The following is a 13,013-nucleotide window of genomic DNA, read 5'->3' as shown; positions in this document are numbered from 1 at the left end:
TGACTCCACCTAAGGATTCCTCATTGGAGCATGCGAATGACCTAGGCTAAGCCAATCAATCAGTACATTCTATCTCCCCAGCCATAGTGGCTGATTCAGAGGTCATCATGTGATATAAGTCTATCCAATACAGGCTTAAGACCCTATGCATCCATGTTCAGTTGCTAAGTTGTGTTCGACTCTTTTGTAACCCCATGGACTGTAGCCCACCAGGCTCCTCTGTCCATGGGATTCTCCAGGCAAGAATACTGGAGTGGGTTGTCATTTCCTCCTCCAAAGGCTCTTTCTGACCCAGGGATCAAACCTGTGTCTCCTGCCTTGACAGGCAGATTTCTTTACCACTGAGCCACCTGGGAAGCCCCAAGACCCTATTTTGGAGTCTATCTCAGGACCCTTGAAGACATTTTTGGAAAAAAGATGCCCTTTTTATCATTGTCATTGCTAGACGTGAATGAGGTTGCAGGTAGCCTATGTGGAAGCTAAATGTTTAAGTCTAATGAGAACTCGGAGAAGGCAATGGCACCCACTCCAGTGCTCTTGCCTGGAAAATCCCATGGACGGAGGAGCCTGGAAGGCTGCAGTCCATGGGGTCACTGAGGGTCGGACATGACTGAGTGACTTCACTTTCACTTTTCACTTGCACACATTGGAGAAGGAAATGGCAACCCACTCCAGTGTTCTTGCCTGGAGAATCCCAGGGACGGGGGACCCTGGTGGGCTGCCATCTCTGGGGTCGCACAGAGTCGGACACGACTGAAGGGACTTAGCAGTTAGCAGTGAGAACTAGTTGCATCTTGGCTTTTGGTAGTAAAATGGTTTTTCGCACCATTTTTTCTTCAGCTACAGTAACCTGCCAAGTCATCTACCAGGAACCTCACTGGAGGATGAGGCACAGGGCAAGCTTAATCCAGACAGATATAAGTTGAACATCCTCACAACCCACTAAGGTGTTCTGGGGCTGGCAGCGAGCTGAGCAGGGTGAACGATGGGCAACCTTGTTGGGATATTCCTGTGCATCCTCAGGTCCAAAGGAGGTTTTTATCTCACCTGCTTACCACTGTGTCCTCTCTTCCTGCCCACTCTTGGGACTCTAGCTCTCTAGAGGACCATCTAGAATTCTTCTCTGAATGAAGACTAATCCTCTAGGCCTCTGTCAGCAGAAACAGGTCCAGCCTGAGCCACCAAGTTTGGGGCCCCAGGAAGCCACCACATGCCTAAGGGGCTCTCGTGTAGGCTGTACACACTGCCTTCTGCACTTTGGCATGCGCGGCCCCCTCTCCCTGGATCATCCTTCTTCCCATCACCTGGTGAAAGTCCACTCGTAAGTGGACCTCATGCATCAGGGGTTCCCCGGGCGGAGTCAGCCATGTCTCCTGACATGTCTCCTGATGCTTTCACTGACCATCACGGCAAACGTTCACCACGGGCCTCTCATATTTCAGAGTGCGTGTCTATCTGGCCTCATGCAGGGTGAATTTCTGGAGGGCAGGGATGGTTTTTCTATCCCCAGTGCCTAAAACAGTGGCTACACAGAGGAGGCCTTTGTTGGATGAAGGAAACGGCCTTAAATTATGGGGCAGGATGGTGTTATCATGGGACAAAAGAGGGGGAAAGTTGGCATGCCCAACTTTTTGCCCAGTACACATACTCTTCTATAAAAAGGGCTGGTTTTAACCAGACCTGAATCCCCATAGCCTCTCTGACTTGTGAGGTCTGACCTGACTGTGGCTGCTTGCTGGGAGGAGTCTGCTGGAGGCATTTCTGGCATGAGTGACCTCTGGGGCACTTTACACTCAAGTTGGTTTCACAGTAGTGAAGACCAAAGCCCGCTTTTAAAATTGGATAGTAGAGGAACAGGAATGAACACAAGCCATGAGCTGTGCTAGGCAGATTGTCAAATGTATCTTGTTTTATCCCTGCAACCATCCTACTGAGAAGGTAACAGGCAGGAAAGCCAGGGGTCTCTAAACAGAGGAAATAGGGCTGCACATGTCAGACTTTTTTCTCTTAAAATTCTGTGTTGCCATGACGACACCTGGTTCCACCCGAACTTAACTTTTCTCAAACCTTGAGCTCACCAATGCCTTTTTCTTATGGAAATGTTTCTCTTAAGCTATGTTAATGAAACCATGTATTTGCTTTGGAATTTGCCTTCAAAATGGTTCCACCTAAGACTAACTTTTTTTCTTTTCTCAAACCTTGGGCTGACAATGACTCAACAAACCAGTATTCGTATCAACTGCTTTATGGCTGGGGATGACACACCTCGTGCCATCCTATCTCAAAAATGCATATTGTGGGCGAGGGGCCGGTGAAACTCCGTCAGCCTCGAGGTGTCTCTCTTATCTGATTAACAGCTTCCTAACAGACATGAAACATCTGGCTAAAGACTAGCAGGGGGGCACTCTTTCTACTCCCCTCTGATGTCTATGTTAGAAGCTTTCTCTATCTCTCTTATACTTTAACAAAGCTTTATTACACAAAAGCTCTGATTGATCAAGCCTCATCACTGGCCCCGGCTTGAACTCCTCTTCTCCGGAGGCCAAGAATCTCAGCATCTTTCACAGCTCAACAACAACCTTTCACTACCAGGGTTTTTTTTTTTCCCCATTTGTCCATCTGTTCTTTGTTCCTTTTGCTCCCTCATCCCCTCCCCTCTTTGGATTATTATTTTAGTCTTCATTTTATCTCCACTATTGACTGATAACCTATGCCTCTGTTTTATCTTTTAATAGTTGCTCTATGATATACAATGTGCATATTAACTTATCAGAGCCAGGGTAGATATTCTAACTTCAATTTATAGATCAGGAAACTGGAATTCAAGGGAAGTTAAGTAAATTTTGTGACTGTCATAGCTTAGAAATAATGGATCTTTCCTCTAGTTCTGTCTCCTAAGTTTGAATTTTCCATTCATATCATCCCAAATAAGATAACTGATTTCTTGTTTCTGATTTTTTTTTTTTTTTTTGGTCATACCTTCACTCAGTTTATCAGGGACACATAACCAGCTTGATCTTTGGGTCAGAAACTCTCAGAATACATCCCAAGGGATGCATCCAGTGAAATATTAGGGTTTCATGGTAAAAAAAAAAGGGGGGGTTCATGGTCAAACAAGTTGGAAAAACAGTGGGTGATTATATGAAATTATATGAAACAGTTCCCTTTGCTACAAGACTTCATACAGCCTTTCCTAAGCTGAAATGGATCATGAAAATTTTGGAATGGTGGTTATCCTATCAAACTGATTTGATGCCAAAACCAGTTTTTACAGAGCATTTCTCTTAACTAGTGTTTCTTCAAAAATACTTTGGAAAATACTACTCTAAGAGAAAGTAAATGTTTCCCATTATACCATACTGGCTTTGTCAAGAAAGATGGTCCAAATGACCAGAGCAATCGAGGTCCCTGCCCTCTGAATGAGCCCTGATCCTCACCTGTCATGAAGCACTTGACGTCCTGAGAGTTGCTGATGGGGTTGTTGTTTTTAAACATGTAGAGATTAAAGGGCATGATGTTGCTGCTACTAAGGTGCTTCCACAACTCGTGGTCTGGGCTAGTCCAGCGACCAGCCAGCACGTCGTAATCCCGCCGGCCCATGTGGACAAGCTTGGTGAGTGGATCGTAGAGGCCGCCATGGTAGCCAATGATGATCTGGAAGTTGGGGTTGGTGTCCATGTAGATCTCCCCATAGGCCGTGTACAGGATCTGCTTGATCATTAAGCCTGTTCCACTGAAGACAGCAAGAGGGGTCCCGATGTTGTCGCAAGCTATATAAAACTCATCTCCGCTGCTCAACTCCATGGCAAAGAGGTGCCCTTGCAGGTCGTAGTAGAGGGATGTGATCTCAGAGCTGGAGTGGTTGTAGAGGTGGGTGACCTTGGTAGGGTTGGTCAGGTCTGCATAGAAAAACTGCAGGTGGTGGCTCTGGCTGCTCTTGCTAGACACCCGTCGTCCCAGGCCATCGTAGCGGTACCTGACACTCCAGCCACCACCCCGGTTGTAGGCCTTGATGAGCAGGCCGGCTGAGTTGTACTCAAAGATATCGCTGCCCCGCTGCCTCAAGAAACCGTCCTCGTCCATCTTGTACTGCACGTCGCCCAGCCTGGTGATGCGGTCGCGGAGGTCGTACCGTAGTGGGGTAAGCCGCGCACTATTTCCAGGGCTCAATAAGTGCAGGTTCCCATTGAGGTCATAGCTGTATCGCCAGAGTGGCTTGTCATTGATGGAGACAGTCTGCAGCTGGCCATCGGCGTCGTACTCATAGGAGTAGCGGGTGGTGTTGGCGTAGGGTCCCACCTTCAGCTCCTTCTTCACCACTCGCCCCATGTTATCATACTGGACGGTCATCCAGTACATGAGCGAGCGGAAGATCTCATATTGCACTTCCTTCATCCGGCCGTAGGCGTCAAAGTGCTTGGTGTGGGTCATGACTGTCGTGGTGATGATCTGGTTAATGTCATAGTAGATGACACCAAACTTCCCGAACTGCTCTGTCTTGCCCGACACGTCATCATAGCGATACAGGTCAATGGGCAGTGGGGTCTCGTTGATCACAGCCTGCATGCTGGTCACCCGGAAGCTGTTGTCATAGTTGTAGTCAAAGCGGGCATTGACCATGCCTTCCTCGGTGAAGCGAAAGATCTGGCGGTCGATCAGGGGCCCGATCTGACGGTAGCGGATAGTGCAAGTGAAGCCCTCGTTCTGTAGGTTGATGGTCTTTAGCATGCCAGCAGTCTCATCGTAGGTGAAGCTCACCTTGGTGGTGTCATACAGCAGCTCGGCCAGCTTGGACAGCTTGCCATACTTGTATATCACCCTGCGGCCAGTGCCCAGGTAGAAGGTGTGGAGGAGGTGCCCATCCTCAGTGAAGTCCTGGATCACTGAGGCATTGCCCTCGGGGGGCTGGTAGATGTTCCTGTAGTAACCCACTGAGCGGATGGTCTCCAGTGTCTGCCGAGCCACATTGGGCATGGTCACAGAAGAGAGGCGGTCGTTCTTGTCAAACTCAAAGATGTATTGCCTCTGGCTGTGGAGGAGCAGCACCATAGACTGGAGGGAGAGGAAAAACGAGAGGTGAGAGGAGGGTGCTGGGGAGGAAGGAGAGGTCTGTGAGCCCCAGACTTAAAGGAAAAGAATGAAAGGCCAAGGAAGCCAGTGGTTCTTCTAAGTTATGCCCAAACCAGAGCTTTCCAATCAGTGTGCCCTAGGATAATGCAATGGGGTATAGATGTGCTAAGAGAAGGCCTTCTTGCCACCCTTGGCCTGCCTACAGTGAGCAGCGTTGTCTGTTTGCCCCTTTGTGGGGTATAGAAATGATTTCAGTGTGGGATGGGGTTGAGAGAACTGGCCTAAAGTATAAATATTTGCAGCAGCCTCTCTCTTGGCTCCCTTGCTCCAGATTCCTTCTCAATCTTCCTACCCAAGCAAGAATGATTAAACACAGTCTGATAATGTCCATGTGGGTGCATGCAAGTCACTTCAGTCGTGTCTGACTGTGCAATCCTATGGACTACAGCCTGCTAGGCTCCTCTGTCCATGGGATTTTCCAGGCAAGAATATTGGAGTGGGTTGCTGTGCCCTCCTCCAGGGAATCTTCCCAACCCAGGGATTGAACCCATGCCTCTTATTTCTAACTGTATTGGCAGGCAGATTCTTTACCATTACTGCCACCTGGAAAACCCCTGATAATGTCTATTGCCTGCTAAACAGCTTCTGTTGACTCCCTATGGCCTATAGGATAAGACCTGTCTGAGAAGGACATTTAAGGTTTTGCATAATTGTTTATGTAGTAACAGGTCATACACCCCCCCAGGGGTAGGGTGGGCTGTGATGGGAATGGGGAAACCTGGTTTCTAATAACGGACTCAGTGTATGGCCGTGGACAAATTCTTTCCCTCTGCGTTCAGATGTTCAGGTCATGTTGGATGACCTTCAGGGTATCTCTTAGCACTGCCACAAATAATACTCTTGCAGATGTGAATGCTGCTGGTAGGGGAGACGGGTCACAGATCAAGCAGAGCCTGGGCCTGGACAGCTGACCAGGTGTAGAACACAAAGCCAGTATCTGGGTATCAGAACTGTGGCATGAAATACAGACTGTTTCATGAATAAGTCAGTAGGTAACAGGCCAAAAGACATCTGGGCATCAAAATTACCATTTCTCTTCTTTGAGACCAACTTTTGATTAGAGGCCTTTTCTGATTCCTAGTTCCTAGGATGAAATGAATGCAGAGTTCCAAAGAATAGCAAGAAAGCCTTCCTAAGTGATCAATGCAAAGAAATAGAGGAAAACAATAGAATGGGAAGGACTAGAGATCTCTTCAAGAAAATCAGAGACACCAGGGCAACACTTCATGCAAAGATGGGCACAATAAAGGTCAGAAACAGCATGAACCTAACAGAAGCAGAAGATATTAAGAAGATATGGCAAGAATACACAGAAGAACTGTACAAAAGAGATCTTAATGACCCAGATAACCATGATGCTGTGAACACTCACCTAGAGCCAGACATCCTGGAATGTGAAGTCAAGCGAGCTTTAGGAAGCATCACTATAAACAAAGCTAGTGGAGGTGATGGAACTCAGTTAAGCTATTTCAAATCCTAAAAGATGATGCTGTGAAAGTGCTGCACTCAATATGCCAGCAAATTTGGAAAACGCAGTAGTGGCCACAGGACTGGAAAAGGTCAGTTTCATTCCAATTCCAAAGAATGACAATGCCAAAGAATGTTCAAACTACTGCACAATTGCACTCATTTCACATGCTAGTAAAGGAATGCTCAAAATTCTCTAAGCTAGGCTTCAACACTATGTGAACCGAGAACTTCCAGATGTTCAAGCTGGATTTAGAAAAGGCAGAGAGGAACCAGAGATCAAACTGCCAACATCTGTTGGATCATAGAAAAAGCAATAAAGTTTCAGAAAAACACCTACTTCTGCTTCATTGATTATGCTAAAGCCTTTGACTATATGGATTGCCACAAACTGCAAAATTCAGAAAGAGATGGGAATACCAGACCACCTTACCTGCCTCCTGAGAAATCTGTATGCAGGTCAGGAAGCAACAGTTAGAACTGGACATGGAACAACAGACTGGTTCCAAATCAGGAAAGGAGTACTTCAAGGCTGTATCTTGTCACCCTGCTTATTTAACTTTTATGCAGAGTACATTACGTGAAATGCCAGGGTGGATGAAGCACAAGCCAGAATCAAGACTACTGGGAGAAATAGCAATAATCTCAGATATGCAAATGATACCACCCTAATGGCAGAAAGCAAAGAGGAACTAAAGAGCCTCTTGATGAAAGTGAAACAGGAGAGTTAAAAAGTTGGCTTAAAACTCAACATTCAAAAAATGAAGATCATGGCATCCGGTCCCATCACATCATGGCAAATAGATGGGGAAACAATGGAAACAGTGAGAGACTTTATTTTCTTGGGCTCCAAAATCACTGCAGATGGTGACTGCAGCCATGGAATTAAAAGATGCTTGCTCCTTGGAAGAAAAGCGATGACAAACCTAGATAGCATATTAAAAAGCAGAGAGAGACATTAATTACTTTGCCAACAAAGATCTGTATAGTCAAAGCTATAGTTTTTCCAGTAGTCATGTATGGATTTGAGAGTTGGACCATAAAGAAGGCTGAGTGCTGAAGAATTGATGCTTTAAACTGTGGTGTTGGAGAAGACTCTTGAGAATCCCTTGGACTGCAAGGAGATCCAACCAGTCAAATTTTAAAGTCAACCCTGAATATGCATTGGAAGGACTGATGCTGAAGCTGAAACTCCAATACTTTGGCCACCTGATGCAAAGAGCCTACTCATGAGAAAAGACCCTGATGCTGGGAAAGACTGAAGGGAGGAGGAGAAGGGGACAACAGAGGATGAGATGGTTGGATGGCATCATCGACTCAATGGACATGAGTTTGAGCAAACTCTGGGAGATGGTCAAGGACAGGGAAGGTGAAGGACGTGGCATGTTGCAGTCCACAGAGTCACAAAATGTCGGACATGACTGAGCTATTGAACAACAACAGGATGAAATGAAGCCTGATTTGAAGCAGAAAGACTTCGTAATGCCACTCTTAGCATGTGACATGCAGGATTAAGCACCTCTTGCTTAATACTGATCCCCTGGCTTCCGTCTTGTTCTCTGTGACCAGGTCACACCAGGTACCCTAGACCTGGGAGCAGACTCCAAATACTGCTCCATAAGTCCAGATAGTGTTTGGGCCTAGCTCCCATCTATCAGGTGAGACTTTTACATTCTCCCACCCAGAAGCTTCCATTTGTCATACCCTCACCATAATTCATCCAGACTCCACCCAGGAAGCCCCTGACCCTCTGATCCAGATTTTCCTGAACATTTCCTTTTGGAGACCACATGGGTCAGATTTATCCCATTGAGGTCAGCAGGCTGGGCCTGGGCTTAGGTTGAGCAGAACGAAGATCTTCTATATGGCAAGGCCAGTGATGGAGGGAGACAGACACCTGCCTTCTCTAAGTAGGTGTAGCTCCATGTCTTCCCGTCAGCGAAGATCCTGGATGTGATGCGGCCCGCCTGGTCGTATTCCATCCTCTCAGACATGATGCCCCTCTGGACACCGGCGATGTGGCCCCCCGGGGAATAGGTCACGTTGACGCCGTTCAGCCTGCTGCTGGGTGACCAGAGGCTGGGCCGCCCTGTCTGGTCATACAGGATGCGGAGGGTGAACTTGCGGTGGTCGTCATAGATCTTCTCCGTGCGTGTCACGCGGTCAAAGTCCAGGGACAGGAGGTTCCGGTTGTGAACCTGGAGAAGGGGTAGGCGGACACAGAGTCAGTCTAGACATCGAGAACTCGGTCTGAGAAGCCGCTGAGCAGAGGCGGCGGCACAGGTCTTGGGTGGCAGCAGACAAGGGTTTGGACTGTGGCTCTGTCGCTTGTCAATTCCGTCAAGTTTCCTCATCTGTAAAATGGGAACAGTCGTGCCAACTGCACAGGGCGCTTGTGAGGGTAAAGACAATGCAGAGTCTGGGTAAATAGTAGCACATATGATGCATGTAATTTCCTAGTGCGATTCTCCTGATGAGGAGACAAAGGCAGATCCTTCTTAACTCCCTCCTGGAAAGGGAGTGGCCATGTGGGCCCAGTAAGTCAGTGCCTGACCCCATATTTTATGTGCCCGGCGCTGCTCTTGTGTTTGACACCAGGGAGACCACAGTCAACGACAGGGCTCCAGACTCCGTGACTGGTGAGTGACTGGGCCTGGATTCGACTCTCACCACTGCAACATGCCAACGTATGATCTGTGGTCCTTCTTGGGGCCTTGGAGTCCCCATCCCCTCTGGGGCCTCTCCTGCCCTCTGCCACCACAATCAGGGCCTCCTGGTCATCTCAAGGCATCTTCTTCTTTCTGGAGGCCCTGGGAGGCAGTGTGTGTGTGTGTCTGGGATGCCTTCTCTGGCTGTGGGTCGCCTGGGGAACACTGTCCTAGGTTTTGGAACATTTGCTCCCCGCAGGTGGCACAGTGGTAAAGGATCTTCCTGCCAATGTGGGAGACATGAGTTCTATCCCTGGGTCAGGAAGATTCCTCTGGAGTAGGACATGGCAACCCACTCCAGTATTCTTGCCTGAAAAGTTCTACGGACAGAGGAAACTGGAGCCATTAAATGACAGCAAATGATCGTGGTAATTCTCAGAGGAAGTAGAGACGTGTGTGTCTCACCCTTCTCCCCAAACAAATTCTAAAGCCTTGAAAATCAGGATTTATAATGATGGTGCTGAGACGACTTTAGCTGTGAATGGCCTGGTTATAATAAGGTTGCTATCCCAGAGGTAATCAAACACAATTGCAGAAGCAAAAACAGTATGGCAGACAATTTCCATGAAAAATCAGAGGTGTTGTTCTTTGCAGAGAGGGCAGAGGGAGAAGCAGCTTCTATACCACCAACGATGATGGGGGCCCTACAAAGCATCTTTGGGAAGGTCCCTTGTGACTCCCCTACAAGGTGCTACCACCTAGCCAGTTGTCCCCCTCTCCCCATGGAGGGCCCCCAGTGAAGAGAAGCTACAGCTCTGCAGCAAAATTAATAAAATTGAATTAAGCAGCTCACTGAGGAACTGCCTAACGCTTCCTGTGCTCGGCAGTGGCGGCAATGAGATTTTACATCTTTCTTTATTAAAAAAGTTCCCAGTTGTATAAAAAATGAACTGCATTACGGGGAGGTGCACCCAGCTAACATTCTCATTCCGTATGCCGCCACTGTGGGTGGCCATTTATTTTGGGAGGACTTGGAGGTGGCGGCCACCCGACTGGAGCGTCATTTGTCTCAGCCTAGGAGAGGGACCCATTAATGGCTGGGAAACTTTTGGTCCAGTTCGTGCGGCAGAGAGGAAATCCTAACAGCAGTAATGGCAGCTCTTTATTGAGCACCTGGGGTCTTCCAGCACTGGGCTAGGTGCTTCAGAAATATCATCTGGTTTCTGCAGAGGAATCTGAAGCTTAGAGGGGCTGCTCAAGGCTACATACATGGCCCCCAGGCAGGACTCAAACCTGGGTCAAGCCTTCTACGTAGCCCGTTGCCTCCAATGTGTGTGAAGGACTCCGGAAGAATTCACACAGGGGGCTCGGTGAGTCTGCAGACAGTGTCCTATAAAGAACAAAGACAGCTAGACCTTCCTTGGGGAATCAGTGGAAGGCTGTTTCCTACATCAGATAGATAGCTGTTGAATTCTTGAGGACCACAGGAAGCCCTGTTTTCTGGGCTCCAGTTATGTGATACTGAATCAGGCACATACTTGTCTGCTACGAGAAAGGCACCATGAGACAGTGTGTGTATTTCCAGTGACTGCCTAACTATTCGAGTCTGGAAAACTCCCTCCTCTCTCTGGACCCTGGTTACCTCCTACGTGAAACAGGGCCTTAAATGAACTTTCTCTGCAAGAAATGGCTGGGTGGGGGCGGTGGTGGGTGGGGTGCAGTACAAGACAGCCCTGGCCAGGTTGCATGAGGATGTTTCTGCAGCTTTGAGGAATCAGGAACATGTGGCCCAGTCCTGGGGTGCCGTGCAGCTCAGCAACGCTGCATGGAGCACCTGTGTGCGGTCTGCGAGGCGCTGTGCTGAACGTCAGGACCAGGCCTTCCATTTCCCTCTCCCCATTGCCTGCCTTTTCTGAAGCTGGAGGGAACTGGAGCTAGGTAATCTGGCCCTGGGGCAGAGGCCACACTGCAAAGACATGTGAGTGAGGCAGCGAAAGTGCTCGTTCTGTGCATCCACATGCAGAAAAGTGCTCTGAGATGCCAGACTCCAGAAGCCAGCCCCCTGGCAGTGATGGCCACGGTGGAGTTGTTTTGCTCAATAAGTAAGGATAACTCCGCCTGGAAGGAGAATGTGGCTTAGGGTCCAAAGAGCTAAACTAAATCTTCATGCGTGTTAGCAATGCGTGATAAGAATAACGATGACAACTAGAAAAGGTATTACTGACTACTTTTATGTGCCAGATTCCATCAGTTCAGTTCAGTCGCTCAGTTGTGTCCGACTCTTTGAGACCCCATGGACTGCAGCTCGCCAGGCCTCCCTGTCCATCACCAACTCCTGGAGTCCACCCAAACCCATGTCCATCAAGTCAGTGATGCCATCCAGCCATCTCATCCTCTGTCATCCCCTTCTCCTCCTGCCCTCAATCTTTCCCAGCATCAGGATTCCATATGAGACACTTTATGTACTATTTCTAATCATTACAGCAACTTGTAAGTTGGTTTCATTGTCCTCATTTTATGGATAATGAAATTGAGGCTTTACGAGGTCATGGATTTGCCCAAAAGTACTCAGGAAACAGCAGAACCTGGAAACCCGACTCAGAACTGACTAACATCAAGCCAGTGATCCTTTCTCTAGCACAAGTGAAAATACACGAGACTCTGATTACGTGCGCTTGCTTAACGTGTTCCCTTTTGCAGATGAAGAAACGGAAGCCCGGGAGCGCCTTCTCCCCTCGAGCGCCTTCTGCCCTAGAGCGCCTTCTCCCCTAGTGTAGCTTCCAGACCAGAGCCCAGTCCTCAGAGTCCTCCTCCTCCCTGGCCCCCCGGGACTCAGCCACCCCTGCTGGGAGGCCTTGCTCACCCGAAGCCGGCGCCCGAAGACGGTGACCTGGCCGCGAGCCTGCTCCTTGCGCTGCCGCCACTCCACCAGGTTGAGGCCGTTGTCGATGGGCAGCGTGACGTTCCTCTTGCCCACAGTGGGGTTGACGGTCCCGGCCAGCAGGTGGGGCTCCGTCTGCAGGGCCACCTCCATGCCGTTGGCCAGCAGCAGCCGCAGGGAGCCGTCGGCCCCGATGAAGTAGCTATTCCGGACCTGGTCTGAGGGACAGATGAGGGGAGACTCTGTTTAGGAGGGCTGAGGAGGGACGGAGCTGTACAGCAGAGGCAGAGGTGTGGTCTTCAAATGTGCTTAATGTTTCTGACCACAGAAACAAAACACTGTCATTGAAGAACACGAGAAAAATATATGGAGGTCCATGAGCTCAGTCTCCAAAGGAAACTACTGTAAATATTTTGGTATGTTCCCAGATTCCACAATATTTCTGAATACATTTATGGTTAAAAATGGCTGCTTATAGAGTTCTTACTGATCGCTGTTATTATATTGTTGAATATGTTCATAACATTTTTCGTAATGAGTATATGCTATGCCATTATATGGAAATAACAGAACTTATTCGATTGGTCCTCATATGGATATTCTGATTAGTTCCACTTTTGCATGATTACAACCCTGCAAATAAATATCTGTTAATCATTATGCTAAAGTGAAAGAAGTCAGGCACAAAAGGCCTGATATTATATGAATCAGTCCATATTTATGCAATGTCTGCAAAAGGCCAACTTGTAGAGAGAAAGTAGTGAGGGGAAGGGAGAAAGGGGATATGACTGTTAATGACTATGGGGTTTCCTTTTGGGGGTGATAAAAAATTTTCTGAAATTAGATAGTGGTAAAACATCTATTTCTGCTTTATTGACTATGCCAAA

General features: G+C 48.2%; 1 protein-coding gene across 8 annotated transcripts in view; it reads right to left on the bottom strand.

Annotated features, from left to right (window-relative positions):
* The window catches only part of TENM4 (teneurin transmembrane protein 4), an 854,243-nt gene that overhangs the window by 11,923 nt on the left and 829,307 nt on the right, over nucleotides 1-13,013 (bottom strand). For all 8 annotated transcript variants that reach the window (XM_061407667.1, XM_061407664.1, XM_061407669.1 and 5 more), the window contains 3 exons: nucleotides 12,109-12,344; nucleotides 8,499-8,795; nucleotides 3,438-5,052 (listed from right to left, as the gene is read on the bottom strand). In XM_061407667.1, coding sequence (XP_061263651.1) covers nucleotides 3,438-5,052; nucleotides 8,499-8,795; nucleotides 12,109-12,344 — 2,148 coding nt within the window. The remainder of the gene's footprint in view (nucleotides 1-3,437; nucleotides 5,053-8,498; nucleotides 8,796-12,108; nucleotides 12,345-13,013) is intronic.

This window comes from Bos javanicus, chromosome 29 (genome assembly GCF_032452875.1).
Source record: "Bos javanicus breed banteng chromosome 29, ARS-OSU_banteng_1.0, whole genome shotgun sequence".
Lineage (NCBI taxonomy): Eukaryota > Metazoa > Chordata > Mammalia > Artiodactyla > Bovidae > Bos > Bos javanicus.
Note: the sequence above shows the minus strand (reverse complement) of the source record. Positions and strands in the feature narration are given on the sequence as shown.